We start from the raw sequence: 24733 nt of genomic DNA on the forward strand, positions 1-24733 counted from the left end.
TAGGGACGTAGAACTGTGACCTCTGTATGGACATAGAACTGTGACCTCTGTAGGGAGGTAGTACTATGACCTCTGTAGGGAGGTAGTACTGTGACCTCTGTAGGGAGGTAGTACTGTGACCTCTGTAGGGAGGTAGAACTGTGACCTCTGCAGGGAGGTAAAACTGTGACCTCTGTAGGGAGGTAGAACTGTGACCTCTGTAGGGAGGTAGAACTGTGACCTCTGTAGGGAAGTAGAACTGTGACCTCTGTAGGGAGGTAGAACTGTGACCTCTGTAGGAAAGTAGTACTGTGACCTCTGTAGGGAGGTAGAACTGTGACCTCTGTATAACTGTTACCTTTTGTAGGGAGGTAGTACTGTGACCTCTGTAGGGAGGTAGAACTGTGACCTCTGTAGAACTGTGACCTCTGTAGGGAGGTAGAACTGTGACCTCTGTAGGGAGGTAGTACTGTGACCTCTGTAGGGAGGTAGTACTGTGACCTCTGTAGGGAGGTAGAATTGTGACCTCTGTAGTGAGGTAGAACTGTGACCTCTGTAGGGAGGTAGTACTGATACCTCTATGGAAGGTAGAACTGAGAACTGTGACCTCTGTAGGGAGGTAGTACTGTGACCTCTGTAGGGACGTAGAACTGTGACCTCTGTATGGACATAGAACTGTGACCTCTGTAGGGAGGTAGTACTATGACCTCTGTAGGGAGGTAGAACTGTGACCTCTGTAGGGAGGTAGAATTGTGACCTCTGTAGGGAGGTAGAACTGTGACCTCTGTAGGGAAGTAGAACTGTGACCTCTGTAGGGAGGTAGAACTGTGACCTCTGTAGGAAAGTAGTACTGTGACCTCTGTAGGGAGGTAGAACTGTGACCTCTGTATAACTGTTACCTTTGTAGGGAGGTAGTACTGTGACCTCTGTAGGGAGGTAGAACTGTGACCTCTGTAGAACTGTGACCTCTGTAGGGAGGTAGAACTGTGACCTCTGTAGGGAGGTAGTACTGTGACCTCTGTAGGGAGGTAGTACTGTGACCTCTGTAGGGAGGTAGAATTGTGACCTCTGTAGTGAGGTAGAACTGTGACCTCTGTAGGGAGGTAGTACTGATACCTCTATGGAAGGTAGAACTGAGAACTGTGACCTCTGTAGGGAGGTAGTACTGTGACCTCTGTAGGGACGTAGAACTGTGACCTCTGTATGGACATAGAACTGTGACCTCTGTAGGGAGGTAGTACTATGACCTCTGTAGGGAGGTAGAACTGTGACCTCTGTAGGGAGGTAGAACTGTGACCTCTGCAGGGAGGTAAAACTGTGACCTCTGTAAGGAGGTAGAATTGTGACCTCTGTAGGGAGGTAGAACTGTGACCTCTGTAGGGAAGTAGAACTGTGACCTCTGTAGGGAGGTAGAACTGTGACCTCTGTAGGAAAGTAGTACTGTGACCTCTGTAGGGAGGTAGAACTGTGACCTCTGTATAACTGTTACCTTTGTAGGGAGGTAGTACTGTGACCTCTGTAGGGAGGTAGAACTGTGACCTCTGTAGAACTGTGACCTCTGTAGGGAGGTAGAACTGTGACCTCTGTAGGGAGGTAGTACTGTGACCTCTGTAGGGAGGTAGTACTGTGACCTCTGTAGGGAGGTAGAATTGTGACCTCTGTAGTGAGGTAGAACTGTGACCTCTGTAGGGAGGTAGTACTGATACCTCTATGGAAGGTAGAACTGAGAACTGTGACCTCTGTAGGGAGGTAGTACTGTGACCTCTGTAGGGAGGTTGTACTGTGACCTCTGTAGGGAGGTAGTACTGTGACCTCTATGGGAGGTAGAACTGTGACTTCTGTAGGGAGGTAGTACTGTGACCTCTGTAGGGAGGTAGAACTGTGACCTGTGTAGGTAGGTAGTACTGTGACCTCTGTAGGGAGGTAGCACTGTGACCTCTCTAGGGAGGTAGAACTGTGACCTGTGTAGAACTGTGACCTCTGTAGGGAGGTAGAACTGTGACCTCTGTAGGAAAGTAGTACTGTGACCTCTGTAGGGAGGTAGAACTGTGACCTCTGTATAACTGTTACCTCTGTAGGGAGGTAGTAAGTACTGTGACCTCTGTAGAAAAGTAGAACTGTGACCGCTGTAGGGAGGTAGCACTGTGACGTCTCTAGGGAGGTAGAACTGTGACCTCTGTAGGGAGGTAGTACTGTGACCTCTGTAGGGAGGTAGAACTGTGACCTGTGTAGAACTGTGACCTCTGTAGGGACATTGAACTATGACCTCTGTGTTTTTAGGGAAGGCAGAAGAAACATTGTCTCTTTATGGAAAGATTAACTTTTATATCAAAAGATGATGTATTTGTATATATTTATATAGGTAAGGTAGATATTCTCATTAAACGAACTATGAATTGACATTTCAGAAGTTTAAAATGCAACAATTAGGATGACTATTAACTCAACATAGCTATTGTTGAATATATATACACGAACACCATTAAGGTGCAGTGTATTCAACTGTGAAAGTCATCAAACGCAACTGTTTCCCTGATTATTTTATTTCATTTGTGTTCTGAGAATAGACCTATTTCGAAAATTGATTTGTTGCATGGTCTAATGACATAGCATTGTTTACGTAAGAGGTCTAAATATACATGTGTTGGAATTCAACAGGCATCGATCAATTAGAGAAAATTGGTCTGTTGTTACATTATGCTAAATTATCCCCCTTGATGCTGAAATGTACTCTGATGTCCAGGTTATACATGTGTAAGTGGTCCAAGCAGTTCCACTCCATTTTAACCCGATATAATACATATACACAGAGATAGTTCAACAGCGAAATTCTGTCTGAAGCTAAAACCAGCCTGCATACAATTATCTTGGGGGTATTCATATGGTTCCATACCTAACTTACTATGAATCCCATAAAAGCAGAAGCTCAGGCTAAAAATCAATAAGGTCTGTACGCATTTGTTTCAAGGCTTCTGATTGGCTGAAATCCTCCCATTTGAATTCGCCATATTGATTTTTTAGCCTTTTGGAACCATGGATTCAAGGCTTGGTATAACCTTATATGGCATAAGGCCGACTGTAGTGTGTTCCATTGAGGTAGATGTTTACTACAGAGCTTTGAGACTGTAGTGAATTCTGTGTTGTCACAGGAATAGCGGCTCCACTAGGACTACAGTGTAGTGTCCAGCAGGACTGACCACTACATACAAGACTAACTGGGACTTAAGGTCGAAGATTTTGGACGTTTAAAGTGTGAAATTTCCTGGAATTTTGTGAATATTAATTATCCTGTATACATTTTGGATACCTTTAAGATTTTTGGAATGGATTTCGTTTACTGACAGTTTACCACGGGTGACCTTCAAGAATGGAATATTTCATAATGGGTAATAATTCATTTTCATATATTTTTATATTGTCATACATAATAATACTAAACATACATCTAAATATGTCATATGATTACAAATCAATATCACTTCCTTGTAGGACGATATCCATGCATTTGGATTGAATATCGGGACATATTTTATAAAAAAAATGTGCCGATCAGAGGAATATATATATATACAGTGTCATATGCTAGCTGTGGCAGATTTCAAGCATTGCTCATTAAAGTCATCGGAATATAATCCGATATATTGACTTGTTGGAATTTCTCGGAGATGTTATAGTCCAGTGACCGTGTGAGGTTGGCTGTGCTGGAATGACAGAATCAGCAGATTTGACACCTCCTCTTCACCTACCAGCTCAACTCAACAGGCCATTGACTTTCCAACATGTGTTTCTATATATCTGGACACTCTCTAACGGCCTGATTATCAGGTCGTATATGATCCTCAATAGCCGAGGACTTTAAAGGTCCTCGTTAGTATTGATACATTATGGATTAGTTTGTGTAAGGCTTGTACCAGGAAATCATACGATAATGTCTGCCTGAGTCCATACGTTTAGGCCGACACATCAATATTGGTCAACATCCTCTAGATGTTTGGGGGGGGGGGGGGGCACAGTGGTTGAGCTTGTTGGGGACTGCAGTGAATGAGTTTGTTGGGAGCCGTGGTGGGTGAGTTTGTTGGGGTAACAGTTGGTGAGTTTGTAGGGGCAGCAGTGAGTGAGTTTTTTGGGGACCACGGTGGGTGAATTTGTTGGGGTCACAGTGGGTGAGTTTGTTGGGGGGCAGCAGTTAGCGAGTTTTTTGGGGACCAGGGTGGGTGAATTTGCTGTGGTCACAGTGGGTGAATTTGTTGGGGGGCATGGTGGCTGTGTTAGATGGGAGCTGTGGTGGGTTAGTTTATGGGAGATCATAGTGGCCAAGTTTGTTTGGGGGTCATGGTGGCTAAGATTGTTTGGGGGTCATGGTGGCTAAGTTTGTTTGGGGGTCATGGTGGCTTAGTTTGTTTAGGGGTCATGTTGGCCAAGTTTATTTGGGGGTCATGGTGGCTAAGTTTGTTTGGGGGTCATGGTGGCTTAGTTTGTTTTGGGGTCATGGTGGCTGAGTTTGGTTGGAGTAGTGGTGTCAGAGTTTGTTGTGGGCCACAGTGGCTAAGTTCGTTAGGAGTTGTGGTGAGTGAGTTTAGTGTCAGGGATGTGGTTGGTGAGTTTATGAGGAGCCACAGTGGCTAAGTTTTGTGGGGGCAACAATAAAGTTCCTAATGAGTTGTGATGGATGAGTTTGGTGAGGGATGTGATTGGTGAGTTTGTGACAGTGCAAGGGTCACAGTGGCTGAGTTTTGTGATGGCTGTGCCGTCCGGGTTTGTTTAAGTTTGTGGTACAAGGAAGAAGACAGGATACACATATTTTTCATCAGAACCTGTGTGGAATATCTCCCTTTGGAAGTATGTTCCAGTAGGATTGCACTATAGATTCCATACATCTGGTATATACATGCATATTAAACACAATGAATGGTCATACTGAGATGACATTGGGATTTAATTATCAGCTTGGTTGCTTAGCAACAAAAAAAAAATGATGATAACATAATTACTTCTCTATTATCATTACTCTGATAAACCTTAATTACCCTATCTGTTTTATGAACAGTGGACAAATTTGAACATAATTTTCCTTATAAATAAAAATTAACTCTGATAAAAATTAATCATTTAAACTAGCTGCCATTGACCACAACATTCTTTTTCTTGTTCTATAATTGAGCATTTAGCCAGATGATAAAAACATCTTTATTTCCTGCTCTGAAATTGACCGCATTGACCACAACATTCTTTTTCTTGTTCTATAATTGAGCATTTAGCCAGATGATAAAAACATCTTTATTTCCTGCTCTGAAATATAAATACCTTGATATTATAATTAAAATGGTTGAATTAGCAGATCAGGAAAATGATGTATTTTTTGAAAAAAAAAAATCAAGAGAAAGTAATTTTGTGAGGGAAATTAGGGAACAATTGGCCTGACTACGGTATCTCAGACAGATGTGTATATATGCAGATTTAACTCGCCAGCCTTCATTTAAGAGAATCGTCCTCATCCATAGTATCGAAAGTACTCAGATGAGGGAGGGATTACCTTGAATAGACTATATCAGACAGATGTTTATAAATATCATGATTCAATAGATCTCGTTATACACCTGTCCAACACCTGTATTACGATCATAAGCATGACCTTACACCTATTGTATTGTAACTGTGTCAAATCGCCCATTGATACCTATATAGTGTATTATAAGTACCTCATTCAATGTTTATATATCTGTTTATACCAACCGGCAGTCATATAACCGTATTTGCCGAATATTTTTAAGAATGACGTAAGATTTCAGTGTACTAGGCCCCTTTTGAAATGTTTGTGGATTTTCAGTTTACCTTTACATCGTACACCTGTATTAACGATATAGATACACATATACTTCCCAATACACACCTGTGGTGTGCTCACCTGTACAGGACATATATAAATCAACCAATCAACGACCAGGAATTATTGATAAACTCTTGTATATTGTGATTTGGTGAGAAAGTTTGGGATTTTAAGTCTACCACAATTCAATTGATTTAAGAACATGACATTTATTGGAATTTTTACCCGAAGTTGATGATTGAATAACAGACGATTATACAGGTCCAATTGGATTTTTTAAGTGGTAGGTATGTATAGTATATCTGTCAGTTTCTATCTATAAACATTCCTGAAGTAGGTCGCTTAGGTATAGTTCATCAATGTTTAAATAACTGGGTATATACCTACCTTGAATGATAGATATCTATGGATATATATATAGATAAATGTGATCTCTGTCCACTTATCCACTCAATACTACCCCCTAACATGGAAATAAATTCTTCTCAGATTACCAGTTTTCGCAAATCCTATGATGGAAAATCAGATATTTTTTATTTTTATTTGTCGGTCGTGCTTTGAAGTTCTGAAACCATATTGGATTTCTATATGTAACATTTGTGTGTAGTTCAGTCAGAATTTCATAGTTATATTTTATGGTAAGTCTTCAGCAACCAGACGTAATGTTTTTGATAAGAAAATGTCTCCAAATAAACTCTAATCCTGAAATTATGTCCGGCCGTCTCCCCCCCCCCTGACCTCCACTAGCTCCTAGCTTATCTTTGCCCCAGCTGTCTTTTTTCCCATAGTATATAGCTCTAAGCCCCCCCCCCCCTCTCATTAGCATTATAGCTCTGATCCCCCCCCCCCCCCCCACTGAGCCCTCCCTCTCCATTAGTCCTGAGCCCAGTTTGGAGGGGGCACCCTCTATTAGATCTGCCCCCTCCCATTACCTCTGAGATATCCCCCTCCCACTATTACTACATACATCTATATACAACATCCTTCTGGGCCATGTATTATCAGACCAAACAATTCAGTCCATCTTTCTCCTTCTGTCTGCTACAATATTTCTTTTCTTCAGATGATATAATTCTCCATCTCTAGTAGATTATCGATCACCCCCAACGCCCTCACCCCCAAACCCCTTAAATCCGCAACCCCTTCACCCACTTCTATACCTTTTATGCAGATTCCTACTGTACAAGTCCTGGGCCTGATCAGTGAGCTCAAGGATTCAGCTATATCACAGGATCAGTGCATATTCCTACTAGACTATACCCTTCCGATTAAGCTATTGCCATGGTTTATAGTATAGTCCTGTGGGCCTGATCAGTGAAGCTCCAGGATTCAGCTATCACAGGGTTGAGTATATTCTTTACTATACTACATTGTACTAGTCCTGGGTCTGATTGTGAGCTCCAGGATTCAGCTATCACAGGGTTTAGTATATTCTTACTATACTACATTGTACTAGTCCTGGGTCTGACCGGTGAGCTCCAGGATTCAGCTATCACAGGGTTTAGTATATTCTTACTATACTACATTGTACTAGTCCTGGTCTGATCAGTGAAGCTCCAGGATTCAGCTATCACAGGGTTTAGTATATTACTTACTATACTACATTGTAGTCCTGGTCTGATCTGTGAAGCTCCAGGATTCAGCTATCACAGGGTTGAGTATATTCTTATATACTACATTGTACTAGTCCTGGGCCTGATCAGTGAAGCTCCAGGATTCAGCTATCACAGGGTTGAGTATATTCTTACTATTACTACATTGTACTAGTCCTGGCCTGACCGGTGAGCTCCAGGATTCAGCTATCACAGGGTTTAGTATATTCTTACTAAACTACATTGTACTAGTCCTGGGTCTGACGGTGAGCTCCAGGATTCAGCTATCACAGGGTTTAGTATATTCTTACTATACTACATTGTACTAGTCCTGGTCTGATCAGTGAAACTCCAGGATTCAGCTATCACAGGGTTGATGTATATTCTTACTATACTACATATTGTACTAGGCCTGGGTCTGACCGGTGAGCTCCAGGATTCAGTTATCACAGGGTTTAGTATATTCTTACTATACTACATTGTACTAGTCCTGGGCCTGATCAGTGAAGCTCCAGGATTCAGTTATCACAGGGTTTAGTAAATTCTTACTATACTACATTGTACTAGTCCTGGGCCTGACCGGTGAGCTCCAGGATTCAGTTATCACAGGGTTTAGTAAATTCTTACTATAACTACATTGTACTAGTCCTGGGCCTGACCGGTGAGCTCCAGGATTCAGTTATCACAGGGTTTAGTATATTCTTACTATACTACATTGTACTAGTCCTGGGCCTGATCAGTGAGCTCCAGGATTCAGCTATCACAGGGTTTAGTATATTCTTACTATACTACATTGTACTAGTCCTGGGCCTGATCAGTGAAGCTCCAGTATTCCTACATTTATACACACTAGTTCCGGGGCGATATCTGTAAGCTCCAGGGATTCAGCTATCACAGGGTTTAGTATATTTCTTACTATACCTAACATTGTACTAGTCCTGGCCTGATCAGTGAAGCAGCAGTATTCCTACTAAACTATACACACTAGTCCTGGGCGATATCTGAAGCTCCAGGATTCAGCTATCACAGGGTTTAGTATATTCTTACTATACTACATTGTACTAGTCCTGGGTCTGACCGGTGAGCTCCAGGATTCAGCTATCACAGGGTTTAGTATATTCTTACTATACTACATTGTACTAGTCCTGGGCCTGATCAGTGAAGCTCCAGTATTCCTACTATACTATACACACTAGTCCTGGGCGATATCTGTGTAGTCCTGGGCGATATCTGTGAGCTCCAGGATTCAGCTATCAGATTCTCCTGTATGTCCCATTTCTCCCAATCTAAGTACAATATTGATTTGTAGTTGGGGATTCCTTTATAGTAACAGATCTGCCTCCATCCACAATGGAATCTATTTGAGCTGAAAACAATCTTTATACATGTATAGATCTATAGTTCCACCACTTCTGAGCTCCCACTGCGCTCCTGATGCTTGTGTAATGGAATAATTTCTTGTCTTTATGCAAAAATAAAATTTGGACAGAGAATTGACAGTTTACAAGACACAGCTAGTTCCCCAGATTCTGCGGTGCATGCAGTTGATCAAAAGTCATATGGTCAGAATGTGGTTCTCATCTTGTTTCATTGTGAAATTCTTGAACTTTATATTATATATATCTGACATTGGCAATTAAACACGATAGATAGCTAATTAGACTTTTTTTTTGAGATTGGTAAGTTCACAAATTTATATTCCAAAATTATATATATCTATATATAAAGTATATTTGGATTGAAGTTTTCTGGAACAAAAGAATAATAAATAGGACAGTATAGTTTTGACCGGTCAATATTTAATCGTATCAGTCTCTACCTGGTCCAGGTGTGGCAGCAGCTGTTGACCTTTATGGTGACCGCTCTGTCTGGTCACTGACTATAATTGTATAGGTATATAATGTCACTGACCAGTGGTCTTATACTTACCTGATACACATGAAGTGAGAACAGGGCCCAGGTGATGGGCAAACCATTCATGTCCAATATCCATTCTGACTTTTGGTGTAAATGTTTCATCTGTATGACCAGGTTCCAGGGCTATTATTTCCACTTTTCTTATTTACTGAATTTACACTTAACTCTTAACTATTAAAGGCCCAATATCCGCATCTTTCTTATTTTTTTCATGATTTAGGAGAATGTTGAAAAAAAATCCTGTTGTAAATCATGCAGAGAGAGGACTAAATCGAAGTCAAGATGAGCGATTATGATTCGGAATACTTTGATAAAAATCTTAAACATCGCTAGGTGGGTCCCACTTAGTCAAACAAGCCGAAGTTAGCCGACATTGTAACGTCGTTGCCGAGAACGTCATGTGACTACCGTTACTACGTAACGTCTGTCCGAACTCTTCCGAAAACGGGTCATGAACTTTCCGACTTCCGTTCGGTAATAATCGTAATTTCTATGGCGACCAGTTTAAAATGAAGGCATGTTTACATGTATCGACTTTCAGCAACTGCTGTACTAAAGTTATTAAAAAATCATTACAAATATTCTTTAATATATCTTAATTTCAACTACATCTACAAATACTAACAATATCGGAGTCGAATTTAACTTGAAATTTTGTTGATAGTTACGTATAGTGTGGCTTTAAGCCCCCCACTCCCCAAGAATTAAATGAGAGGTAGAAGGTATATAATGTAGGTCATGCTCATCCTGTCACCATTGTATATGAAAGTGTAGACATGGTTATAACAAACCTCTTTAGTGGGATGGGGTGGGAGGGCAAAACCACTTTGTTATACTTATTAAGTTTCTTATACACATATCACACATCAACATGTTATAGGAAACTTGTTGTTGGAGCATTGTTGGGGAATGAAAAGTACTGGCTATAAAATCCTGAATATGTTGTAAGCATATTCGTTATAAAACATATTTTTTTATTACATGCAAGTACATTATGTTTGCATGCCCCTTTCCCGAACCCTACAGATGTAACAGTCATGCCTCTCCCTCCCCTCCCACCACGCAACCCCCTTACAGATATTTTCATGCCCACTCCCCCCTACCCCCCATACTGCCACCTCCCCTCCAATCAAACATTACAGATATAATAAATAGGTTCATGCTTCTCTCTCCCTGACCCCTCACCCCCATCCCCACCCTATACAGATATATATCAATAAACTTGCTCACCGTCTGATAACTGACCTAAGTTCAGTCATGGTCAGAGGAGCATCCCTAATACCACTAGTGTTTTAGGATCCCTAAGGTTCAAACCAGGTAAAAATGGAAGCAGAACTCTTCCATTAAAGAAATTTTTTTATAAACAGCATGAAATAGCATAGACACTTTACTCTAGTAGAAAAATATATCAGCTGTTCAAAGACAACAGATGTCTGTTGCTTTGGGCAAAGCATTAAATATTCACACCCAGTCCCTATTCAAAATAAATCCAAATTGATGGGTATTGAAGCTAATGAAATTAATTCATGCAGTAATGCACATGGCGCTCCATGAACTAACATCTCCAGTATCTGGCTGCACGTTTAGTTATCATGGTTTCTGAGGGTATCAGTGTATGCTTAGTAACAAAGAGACAATTATGTAAATAATATGGGATTATATATCTGCACTGAAGATGCCAGTTGGTCAAATTTAAGGCCCTAATTCTATCATCATTAGAATCTAACTGTATAATATCATACCAATTGCAACATATTATCTAAGCCCTCAATCCACCGCTGGGTCACAAGTTTGAATCCCATATGGCCCAGCTGACAGTTGCCAATTAAGTACTAATGACTGGTCATTGGTTTTCCTCTGGGTACTCTGGCTTTCCTCTACATCTTAAACCAGTAGGATGCCTTAAATGGCTGTAGGACAGAAAACCAACTATAGACTTAAATATGTCATATTTTCAACATTTTTGTCAGAAATTTATGTCACTAGAATTTTCTGTTCATATTATCTTTCTAAACATGTAAAAATAAAGGAAACACACAACAGCTAAAAAAAATGAAAGAACAAAAAAGTTAACAAAGTAGTTTCAGCAAGGACACACAGGAAATTACCCTATGTTAAAAGTGTTAAATTGAGCATTTCATTGCACACGTTGTTGAATAACGTATTCTTCTCTCAGATGTACCGTAAGAGGTTTTATGAGATTTTTCTGATGTTATTTTACTGTAAAATTATTGATTTTTGAATAAGGTTCTGGGATGAATGATTTAAGATTTTTTTAATAGAATGCATTCAAATTTTAATGGTTACACAGAGGTATATTAAGATATGAAGATAAATAGATATATTAAATGTTCGTCACTGGAAAGACTATTCTAATTTTATACAGAATTAATGAACTTCACCATTAAATGTGTTGTATGAATAATTTAATCTTCTGAGGTAAATCAAAAATTAAAAATTCTACTTGCCCATGAAAAGCAAACCCAAATCATTTATTTTACTTCAAAGAGTCGGGGGAAAAAAACCCTAATGGGTAGTTTATCACAACAGGACAACCTGTTTGAGAAAAAACATCTGTCGGTCCTTAGGGAGTCCATCCTCAAGTGGAAATCATGTCCCTACAGGGCTCACAGATCCAGGCAAAGTGTCTTTTAATTATCTCGTTAATTTCAGCATTAACTAACACCTAATTATCAAATGTGCTAAGCTTTCCACTGGAATTAAAAGTGTGACCACCATTTCATCCCTGAAGATCTGAAGTGGATCGTCCCATTTTAAACATGTGGTTATAATGACAGGGGTGTTTCTCTTTTTCATAAAAATTTTGCCTTTGAACTTTTACCGACATAATTGATTTAAGCTTTCATCCTTTCATCCCTAATATCAGAATTGGACTACAGGCTTCCGCGTCCTCCTATTTCATCCTTTCACCCCTCAAATCAAAACTGGACTAGTCTTCCTGTCCTGTTTCAATAAGGGTCTAAATTGATTAAAGCTTTCATCCTTTCACCCCTAAAATCAGAATTGGACTAGGCCTCATGTCCTGTATTGAGAGACTGATTAAAGGAAAGAAAAATATGTTTTATTTTCAATTCTATATAAATAGAAAGTAGGTCTCGTACGTCGTATGACTTTTGTGACACCAACTGAATTAAGATCTTAGAAGAATAACATCTTTAGTCACTTTACCTGTGAATTCGAAATGCACTTCTATGATTATTGGAACTGAATCAAAATGTGGATTTAAAAAGAACAATATTCACCTACAACTCTAATGTAAGTATGATATATCTCGATGATAATTTAGAAAAAAAAAAAAAAAAAATACTCAGTGTATATCCAATGCCTTTTGATAAAATTTCTTCTTAAAGATGCTCTATCGCTGACAATTGGTATTTTTTCACAATCAAAAACAGGAGCAGACGATTTCATATTTTTCTTAAGTTAGAAAAGTTACTTACTTTACACCATTACCACCATTGAAAAGTTTGAGCTTCTAATTTTACTTCAAGTTGAAAATATAAAAAATAATTAATTGCATCCCGAAAAAAATCTCTATATGGAATGAAGTACTGATTGCGCATGCACCAAAGGCAAAATAAATGATCTTATAATATTTTTTTGTGTTAATAAGACATATATTTACAAGACTAAACACCAATTATTGTTCTAATGATCAATGCCATTTTTGCTCTGTCGGCGGTGGAGCATCTTTAACATAAATAACATTTGGATTTGAATTCAATATCTGATAGATAGTAGATGATTTTTAATAACATCTGTAAGTACCAGGTGTGTATACACATTATTAGACCTAATAAGCACTCAGCTTAGAAAACAAATAACACGGTACTCAATAGAAACAAATTTGGACTATAGCTTTTCATAAAATTAATACCCTACAAAGTAATTCGTAATTCATAAATCAATATACAAACTTATCAGTAAGAGTTATAATAAGCCAACACAGTTTTAAATAATTTCAGTATTTAATTTGAAGTAAGTGAATTGAAGCTTAAAAAAATGGGTAGGGGCACCGATATGGATGGGGCGCTTATTGAGTCGAATTCTGTATATATATTATATTGCATATGGCATTGCTAATTGTGCTCATGTTTCAAACTGTACAGAATTAGGAACAACAGTCTGTTTATATTGAAGTTTGCAGTTCAAAAGAATGACAAGAAATTTATATATATTAAATTAAAATTGCCTTCAAAAATTGATTATGTGTGCTATAGGTGAGCATCTCGATCATGGCATTGAAATGGCATTGCATGGTAAAATAGCTCTTTTGTTAAAATGCAATACACAGATGAAATTTGAAGTAGAAAAAAAGAAACACTGCCAAGGGAAGAAACGATTTGCTATTATGACATTTGATTTGCTTACATGATATGTTTGTCGTAGAGAAAGTGATCCAATGATTTGTACTTATCTCCTATCACTCATTGTTCCGTTGGGGTGACATTTCGGGGAAATATCTGTGAATGTCAGATTACGAGATTGGATTCGGAATCCTGTGCTATTGTCATGGTGATGAAAATGGCTGTGAAAGAGAGTCTGGACTGATGAATATTTATGATTTCATGAATATTCATGATGGTCATATATTCATGATATAGCGTGTCTATAATAATTAAGTGTCTGATTTAGCCAAAAAATCTTAATTTGGTTTCAGTGTTATGAATATTCATTAGAATGTATTTTTACTCCTCTAATTTATTCCTATCGGTTTGTCTGTACTCTGATCTCTCGGACACATTGATTGGATTTATGTAACAAATACAATGCTTCTATGTCCAATGTGATACGTAGGATAGATCTTATACTTACCGTAATTAACCTTTTGATGAAGATTATCAGGAGTTAGATTAAGACTCAGCAAGATTAATTGTTTAAAGATGCTCCATCGCCGACAGAGCATATATGATATTTATCATTCAATTGAACAATAATTGGTGTTAAATTGTGTATATATATGCCTAATTAACACAAAAATAACATAAAATAATTTATTTCGCCTTTAGTGCATGAACAATCAGTACTTCATTCCATAAAGGATATAGTGCCACGGATTTTCTTCGGGATGCAATTAATTATTTTTAATATTTTTAACTTGAAGTAAAATTAGAAGTTCAAACTTTTCAATGGTGGTAATGGTGTAAAGAAATTAACTTTTGCAACTGAAGAAAAATACTAAATCGTCGTCTTTTGTTTTTGATAGTGAAAAAAAATACCATTTGTCAGCTGTGGAGCATCTTTAACATTCTTTAGTGAATCTATTTAACATCTTAGAAATCAGCCAAGATGAAGGTGTTCCGACATTCATAGTCACTTAGCCCTGCATCTTTGTGTAGTACGAAACAAAGGTGCATAGATAAATATTAAAAAATGAAGGGGCGCTTAATAAGACCAGATTCCTTCACAATTTTGTTATTGTTCAAAGAAAGCCATGGATCAATTTACAAAAGAAATCGAATCAAGAAACCTCTACAGTTTTCATAGTTTCAGTCTGTGTTTAAGTTGTGGTAAGTGAATTGAGGCCTCAAAAAAAGGAGGGGTGTTCATATAGAGACTGGAGCGCTTATTGGGTTGTATACAGTAAATATTGTTTACTTTGATTCGTTCTAAAAGTTTTGTGAAAGTGCTCAATATCAGACTCTAGAAAAAATTATCTTAAGATCATGTAAGATCATGCAATAACTTTACGTGTCATTAAATTTCAGATTAATTTCTCTTAATATCTTAGATTGTACATCATATCATTAAAAGTTTTTAAATAATAACAAATTTAAGTGTAATTCCTTACACTGACCAATGACAAAATAGGTATCAAATGGATCCTGATAAAAAAACTATCCAATCAAATTTCAGGTTTCATCAGACATTAGGACCAGACAGACCAATCAGACATAATGTTTCATCATTGGATAATATAAGCCAATGGGAAATGGATATGTCTGTCTGCATATGGCGGCAGAATCCATCATTTGATGTGGAGTCTGACTATAAAAGGACAGAGTGCTCTGAACTCTATCCGTAAATAATTGATGTAAATGACAATTCCACATTTAGAACTTATAATAACCAGACTAAACAGATATATACCTCTGGGATAAACTTGTTTCAGCAATGGTGAATGATCACATATACAACTCTGATGGATAATGCTGTTAATTTTCATATCTATATAAATGACAGCATCCACAGTCTGATATAAGTTAATTGGTTTGAACAGGTCAACCACCTTACAATTACCATAAAAACTTGTGTAATTTGCGCACCAGTGTTATTTGCACTGGTACTTTTTAGGCTGAAAATGCTGAAAAAAATCTACTATCAGCATATTTTACGCATAAAAAAAAAATGGGAAAAAATGATGTCCAAGCAGGGAGTCCCAAAATCGATGTATGAAGGTGACAATTTCAATGCAAAATATTCCCCATAGATGTTTGACAACTTGCACAAAGAAGTATTATATTTAGAAGAAATAACATATTAAAACCACATTGTGTTTGTTTTATTTATTAGCCACCATAAACTGAAACTGAAATATCTTGCAGGTGTCCAATTTTTAACATCGGCTGTCCGGTCCGCCTTACTTTGTGCACATGTCAATGTTTAGAGGTATTACAAATGAATAGTAATCAGGAATATTTGAAAAGATCAGATTTTATTCCAGTAATACGTTACCATAACTTTAGTATGCAAATACTCTACCTACACCCATTTGAATATTTGAAAAGATCAGAATCTGTTTAATTAAAATTGTCACAATAAATAATAAAGTGTTTGAGATCATTAACAATTAACAGCAAGAGGCTAGCGGTTTAATTTAGGTGAAGATCTACAGTGTATGGTATATATACAGTAAAACACAGTTATAATGACAGTAAAACACAGTTATAACGAACCTCTGGGGGCCAACAAAATCACTCCGTTATTTGTATAGTTCGTTATACACCATATTGCAGACATCTTATAGGAAACTTGGTATGGAATGAGAATTACTACATTATAATCATTAATTCATTTTAAGCATGTTCGTTATAAATGGGTTTTTTTTGTGCTGTATTCAAACAAATGTTTATTGGTAAGTGCTGAAAATTGAACAAATAGGGGGAAGTTTACTAAATCTAGACCAAATCTCATATTAGTAATTGCAACAAGTTTTCATCACACAAGCCTAGATTAAAATTTTAGCGGTATCTGTAAAAACGGCATATTGTATTGTCTTTTAATTGTGTATGGTTTCTCTTGATATGGTATAATTGTACTTTTTATTGTCCGAAGACCATATCGACAGACATCTGCCATTGTTATACCGATCTGTTGAACGTAATTTGCACACATCTTAAGTTCAGTCCATTCTGCCCTGCTGCCTCCAACCTCCAAACCCTCATTAGGAATTCATCCATATAGCTTCACAAATGTCCCCTGGTCCTTTATCGATTTCAAACCAAGAAACATCGGGCCGTTGACGAAGCATAAAGATGAGCTCCCACTTACCTTGTACTGCCCCTGGTCGAACATCGACAGATTCGGGAAAGCTTCATCAAATAGACCGTATCATTTACGAGAAAAATGACAATGCTTAATGGAGGTCGGGATTCACATTGCACGATAATTGCTAGTTTGCCTGACCTGTGGTATAAATATCAACATACAGCATGGCTGATATCCATTTTAATGAAATCGCTGGACCGTGGAACGGTACAACAAAGAGAAATATTGGAAATGAAAAACACAGGCATGCAAGTTTAATAATAAAATCACAAATTACTCCCAGGCATCAAGTGTATTACTGATTTTTTATGAAGATAATTATCATCCTGGGTTAATTATCTGTAAACAAGATCTGAAGGGAGCAGTCGTTGTTTTGGATTGTGTCACCTACTAGTTTAAAGGACTCTCCTATCGTACAACATGTAAATCATAAATGCTGATATGTGATAATTATCTAAATTCCTTTCTGTTACTCGGAATCTTCAATTATAACCCAAATCATCAACTATTCAATACTTTCTTAAAGTAGTAATGATATCAAAGAAAAAAATATAGGTGATACTTTTGCATTCATTAATGTGATTTCATCTCATTTCATCCCAATTAAATTCCACATATGGCATATTTGATGTAATAATCCATTAATAATTAATGGGTATAGCATAATTAACATGCCATTTGGTTTTTATCGATATCTTTTACTCATTGATTGTTTTAACGAGATCTGCTATATTCCCAATCGCTGACATTAAGAAAATTAGAAGTTTAGCTTGATCGAGTACTGGGTGACTTTAGTAATTAGTTGATCATATCAATATTTATAACTGTACTCGGGGCTGAGGGGTTAAATTGACCTTTGGGTCGACAGGTGGGACCTGTGGTTAAATTAACGTTGTTACCATATTTGGACAACAGGTATTCTAATTTCTTAGAGTCTGGAAATGCATGCACAGCTTGTATAACCTTGTGGGAGTATACGTCTTAAGTTCAGCATTATTTATTTCCCATCCATCTTAAAAATTTGGAAGACGTTTCCAAACAATAGAAGAATTTGATTGGAAAAAATTCATAGATAATTTAGGATCTGTGTTTTCAAACTTGCGACACCGCATCATAATGTAAGTGTTTATAATTTTAATGCATTGATGAACTGGAACTTTTAACTGTTTCTTTTTATCAATATATCTAAGTTTTAAAAGAAAACATCAACAGAAGAAATAGATATGGGAACAAAATAATAACAAAAGAACATGTGCGTACTCTGAAAGGTAATATAAAATTGTTTTTCGTTGTTTCAGATTTTAACAACATAAATCAAAATGACGTTGGATCGCGACGCCCGGCCTGATTACACGGACGAGACAATGACCTCCCAGGCCGCTTCGTACGCACTCCACGTCCTACAACGGGATGAGCCCATTAACAGTAGGAACAGTCCAAGTACGCTCAACGTCCTCACCAACAGCTCCGACTTTGAGTTTACGAATAGGTATGTACTCCATAAAACTCATATACTAGACATGTCAATCTGGATAATCATTGTGTATTTGGTTTGAATTGAGTTTATCATCGGAGACCTGGGGTACCACAATCCGTACAGCATTTAAATTGGTTAGTGTTTGATAAACCTTGGTTTGAATCTCAGTCTGATCGCAAAGTTTTATCCTCTCCTGTTTTAATTATAACTTTATCCTCATCAGTTTCTGGTCGCTTAATGTAATTGTAGACCTTTGTATTAATGGAGGCTTCTGGAGAAAAAAAAATCCTTCATTTTACATAAGCTGACATATTTATACGAATTGGAAATTTTAGTTTTGGTTGTTGTTTCAATATTGTTGAAGCTTGAAGGACATATAACTGCAAACATCAGTGGGATCTAATAGGGTTGAAATTCATAAAAACCAAAGAAAGCAAAACACTGAAAAATGCACTTTTTTCATTTCAACAAATTTTATTGTATAACTGGAAAAGCCTATATAAATTCTTTCTTTATAAGCAGTTCTTTCATTGAATTGTAATAATATCAGTCAAATTTTAAGACAAGACAAATCAGGATGTAGTTTTGTTTCAATATATTTTATTTTATTTCTGAGGATATGTTTTTGAGATTGTTGGAATGATAGAAGCTACAGTAGATGGTAGAACCTATAGGTACAGAAGCCAAGATCAAGTGGTCAAATGTCTTAGACACTGGTCAAGGTGTGAGTCACCCTATTGGTCAGTATGATTATATCTCCGCTGACCATAATGTTTATTTACACCATCAGCAGCAGTTGGTCAGTGATGGTCAGTTGTGGTCAGTTATCAGTGTCTGAAATACTTATAGTAAGTATAACTGACCAGACCAAACACTCTAATAAACTATTCAGTGTCACTTTAGTTAAGAAACATTGGGGTCCTGACTATGTCTTTAGATCCCAATGATCACTTGGATACGCAAATGATGCTAAAGTACTACTTACCCTGGGAGTGTCACTTTTGGCCTTGGAATATTGGGGTCCTGACCAGATGAACACTTTGATAATATACAGTATGCATGCGCATTTTGCAAATGATGCTGATTAGTACTAATTAGTGTCACTTATGTTGTCATAAAAAGCTTTTGACGATATGGGATAATAGTGTGTTAATTAATGTGTAGGTGTTATAACTATAGAACGCTGTGTCATCAATTGTCTTGATTAATTATCAGTAATTCTAACAAGAAAATGTCACACTAATTCTGCACCCAATAACCGTCAGGAGCTAGTGCTGATTTAGATACTTAGAAGCATAATTATATATTATCTGAATGATGTGAACATACACTAATGATAATGGAAACCCTCAGCGTCATATACAAATTATTAGGAGTTGGTCAGACCAGCTGCCTGATCTTAAAATATTGATAAGAATTCTAATACTAGATTATCTCCCCCTAGTTTGAAACGTGCTAGAAACAGACATGTTGCAGAGACAAAAATGAAATTGAAGACAAATTTTTAAGGACATTTTTTAATTCTAGACACTGGTGAAGGTATTCGGGATTGGGATAGAGAGGGATGTTTTGGGTAGAGGCTCATTCACTGCTAGAGAGACATTTAGACTCTTCTAAATCAAAGACTAGACCAGTCCATTATGAAATTTCAGGGGTAAATGAGCTAAGTTTGTATTATACTTAGTCTAGTCATATGGTACACTTTACGTTAAAAAACAACAAGATTATGAGGGCTTGTTAATAAATGAAGTGGAAACTGGAGTATTACATTAAAGTAATTTTATTCTATCAGGAGTTGTTGCCCTTTAGTATCAAAATTCTAGTCTGGATACCACATATACAACACAAATATAGCTGTCTAACTTTCAATGGACTTGACGTTTTACTGGTTTTTTTTAAGCTATCATTTGATTGATCAGACTATAATAGCTCATTGAAGCCCCGAGGAAAAAACATTTAGGAATCAGGGATCATTTAACATTCATGGTACTGCATCTTTCATGAGAAATCTGGATACTATGAAAAGTATGTCTGCATGGTAAAATCTATATTTTACACCCATTCGGTGATTGCAAGACTATAAAAAAGGTGATACTATGTTACAACAATGGAACATGACTTGGTCTTAAATAAAATGGAAATGGAGTTTGTTTGTAATTAGAGAAAAAAATACGAGATTTATTTTAACATTTATTTGTTTCGTGTATGAGTCAGTCATTTGTAGTGTTTTAACATGATCATAAACAGGTCAATAAAATATCGTCTATTAAAAGTTATTCGTTGCGAAACGATAGGTTATAATCATTTATAAAATTTAACCTTCATAGCAAAAAATGTGACAAATGTTCAAAAAGATTTGATGTCAATTAAATTGCCTGATCGCCATGTGTAATTTATTGCCACGCCTTGTGCTCGCAAATGCACGTAAATGCACATGTACTTATTCAATGTTTGAGCAAATATTGTAGTATACAATACAAAATGCAAATTCACATGTTGTTTGATTGACAGCTGATGATCGGTCAATTCTAATTAGAGGTAAGATTGAGGTCCATGTTTAAATCCAATTGTGAGATGTAGTTTGCATTTAAACACATCAGATTTATCAACAACAAAAAAAAAAAAAAATGTTGCATATTCCGTATAACAAAATTAATCAAATATACACTATTTGAGAAAACAAATGCCTCAGAAAAAACTACACATAAGATATGTAAAATATAATAACATAATTAAGAACAATTAAAACAAAGCAAATGCCTCACAAATTAAGAGTTCAAAAGTATCAATTAATCCCTTTAAACCAGGAGCCTGCTAATAACAATTAGCAAAAGCAAACAAAAGGAGGAACCTTAAAAACATAAATGTGTACCTGTTTTAATTTAATTATCACTAACAAAATTTGCAGGTATTTACTACATTTTCTACATTAGATAGGTTACATAGTGTTATACAATCATTGATGTGTAATTGTGTGTTTGTGGCGATGAATCAACAGGGTTGTGGAGATATTGCTTCTCAATTTACTCAGCTATTCGAAAATACTACTACAGAACTGAGATGCTATCTCATATTGTATTGTTAAATGATAACTCCGGTGAAAATGTTAAAAACTTTAAGCTAGATATGAATGGTTAGAGGCGGCATGATATCGGCGATTATCTCCCGGGGTAAAATGATTCTGTAGATTATCACAGAATTAACACCCCATTAATGACATTCTACACGCCGATTTACAAATTGTAAACACGACATGTTACAGTTAATGACGTCGCACCTCGAAGCTCCTATCAGAAAATCCTTTCATTTTAGGTCTAAATTTTTGAACCAGAGGCATCTAAAATGAATCATAATGATGATGAAACAATGTGTTAATTAATTATGTTTTTTTTTTTTTTAATCATATTAATTTCGAAACAAGATTGTCACATTTATTTTTATAAAAATGTAGGTGATCGTAGATTGACTACAGTACATGTGTAACTTTAACTGCTAAATCTGGGAACTTTGTGTTGAAGTTTCACGTTGGTGTTATAGCTATTAGTCACATCTTTGATTTCCCAATACCTGTTTGTGATCAATAACGGTTTTCCCCTCTTACATGAGTTATAAACAAACTGTAGCCTATAAATCGAATGTCACTTAATGACTTCAATTTAAAAGATTTAAAAGGTCAAAGGTCATCCACAAAATTATTTGATTTAGTATTTTAGATGTGATCAATAACACTTTTCCCCTCTTACATCAGTAATAACAAATTTCAACGATAGATAAAACCCATAAATGGAATATTACTTAATGACTTCAAATTAACATATTTAATAGGTCAAAAGTCATTCACAAAATTTTAGATTTATAATGGGACTCATTCATGTACCATGTGATACCTGATTACGTTGTGCCAGAATATTGTTTCTTTTGTTGATGAAATGACATCAAAAGATGATATCCTGCGCTGACATCATTTCAGCAGGAAGATTACCTTAGATCGAGTTACGTTCCATCACCACTGGAGATACCCTAGTCCCGAACTAACTTTATCAGGTATCATGTGTTACGGGAATCCCATTGACATAGAAGTCCATTTTTTTTAAATTATTGATAGAATTGGGTCATTTGCAAAAACTATCAAGGTCATTCAATATCTATAAATTATAAACATTATCATTATGCATTTAAGCTAACTTCAATTTCTTATTGTCTTTTAATGACTTTGAGTGACAAAAAGCGTAAACACATTAGCAGATAAGAAAACAAAACCACTGTAACGATTTTATCATTATTATAATTTTAAACAACTGAACACATATTAATTATTCATTAATTGGTATTGAAATATGATATAAAAATACCTGAATCAATTAATTATAAATAGTTTTATAGCTATATTAAGTAATTATTCATTAGTAATTGTAATAATGTGATGAGCAGGTCCTATAAATGACAGATAATTGATTTACATAGACAAGTTATATATAAATAATTTTTATACATAATGCAGAAGATGCGGTCTACCTGTGATATAAACATTAGATTTCCATTACCGACACCTCATTGTTGTTTATTTACAAATTGATGACACATTGGAATCTCGCGATCGAGTATTGATCTGTGATAATGACTGTACAGGTATTCAGGTCTTGTTATAGACTGAAATTGATCTTATGAGTATTACTTATTGATTTTAGTATATATATATATAGATATACACCTACGTGTGTCATCTTCTTACCTATAAACAATGTGAGTCATTTGTCTGTTCAACCTCATCTCGGGTCAGCCTCTGTACCAATACCAGGGCAACCTCCGCCTCCTCATATTACAATATGCGCTGAAGGTCAGCCTCAGTACCAAAACAATTCTCAGCTAGATCGATCAACATCAGTACCAATACAACAATCACAACATCTGCAGTTGTAGGACCTGTAGATAATCCTTCACTAATTGGGTGTTGACAAACAATACAAATCAATTACTGCAATAATTGTGTCGATGGTAATATTAAAAAAAAAGAAATGATAAAATTGAGATACTCATATAGATATATAACTTTAATATAGTTATTGAAATATGTTTTAGATAGATACAGAAAATGGTTTGATATATAGAAATGACAATGTTTTTTTTACTTGTTGGGGGAGGGGGTGGGTGGGGTTGTGTGTTTGTTTCTTAATTATTTTTTTCAAGAATATACATATGATTTTTTCTCCTGCCCCCCAACCAAATCAAAGTTGCACTTATAAATTCAAGAGGTTGTAATTTATATTTGGAATTTGGATCTCCATCTTCTTGAAAGGTATTAGGAATACACTCCACATTTTACTTGAAAGGCTGTGAGATTATGTTTAGTGTATTATTCACCTTAAGGAGACAGAATTAACATGTAAAAGAGCGAGTGACCTCTTTGAGACATTGTCATGCTAGAATTAGGAATTCCCAAATCAGTGAGAATTGTGCTAAGTAATGAAGCTTAGCACTACAGGGTTCTGATGACAGTTGTAGGCTATAGCTATGATTCAGATGCTGGAAAGGTACAGCTAGATATATATATACAACACCATGAGTCAGAATGTTTTGATTGGTAAAGTAGTGATTGAATGTAGCATTATGGTCAATACAGACATCCCCTGGTCAAGGTCATGGCTTGACCTCCTTGACCATTGGTCACTGAAGCTTTGTTAACTTCTTATATTGAATTTTTGAAAGTATCAGGACCCTATGCAGCATATAGATATACTGTAGTATATATGCAACAGAAATTTCTCAATGTAAGCACAAGAAAAGTCTTGTTAGCTTGATGCTACATTATGAATGACATGGCCTGTGCTAGAGCTATGTAGTCCAGTCTTTTAATTGTTTAAATGTCAACTTTGTTAACAAAAATTATGATAACTAGTATAATGTTTAACATTTACATGTAAAGAATTGTTAGCTTTATTGCAATTGTAGTAGAAAAACACTTGGAACATTCAAATGAAATATATTTTTTTTTAAATATCAATTTTGAAGAATTTGCCATTTTCATTGCATTGGAATGAAATTATAATTTTGCAAGTAATTCTTTGGTGTTGGATTTTTAGCTTGTCCACCATTTGTAAAAGCTGATTTTTTTTGGGAGTCAAATAAATCAAGACTGACATTGGCCATCCACATTGATTACACACCAGACTGACCAATGGTCAAGCCTTGTTAAGATAGGGAGAAAACCTTAATATATAGCTAGTGGACAGTGGTCATTAGGTGTGGAGGAGGTGCATCAGTGATGACCAGTGATGAAGTCCAATGGTCACTGATTTAGTATTGAGAATGGCCGTAGTATGTTGGAGGTCAGCGGTCATTATATGGCTACATTGAGAATGGCCGTAGTATATTGGAGGTCAGCGGTCATTATATGGCTACACAATCTGTCATTAAGATAGGAAGGAAATACAT

The 24733-nt window shown here is 36.3% G+C and overlaps 1 protein-coding gene across 2 annotated transcripts in view; it reads left to right on the top strand.

Annotated features, from left to right (window-relative positions):
- Positions 1-24733, top strand: part of LOC138311125 (mitogen-activated protein kinase kinase kinase 13-like) — a 101593-nt gene that overhangs the window by 42413 nt on the left and 34447 nt on the right. The window contains exons 1-2 of one of the 2 annotated variants that reach the window (XM_069252572.1): positions 3115-3365; positions 18123-18313. In XM_069252572.1, coding sequence (XP_069108673.1) covers positions 18144-18313 — 170 coding nt within the window. In that variant the 5' untranslated portion in view covers positions 3115-3365; positions 18123-18143. Of the gene's footprint in view, positions 1-3114; positions 3366-18122; positions 18314-24733 lie in introns of those variants that run through there. The other variant, XM_069252571.1, reaches the window with a different exon arrangement.

Source organism: Argopecten irradians, chromosome 16, assembly GCF_041381155.1.
Source record: "Argopecten irradians isolate NY chromosome 16, Ai_NY, whole genome shotgun sequence".
NCBI lineage: Eukaryota > Metazoa > Mollusca > Bivalvia > Pectinida > Pectinidae > Argopecten > Argopecten irradians.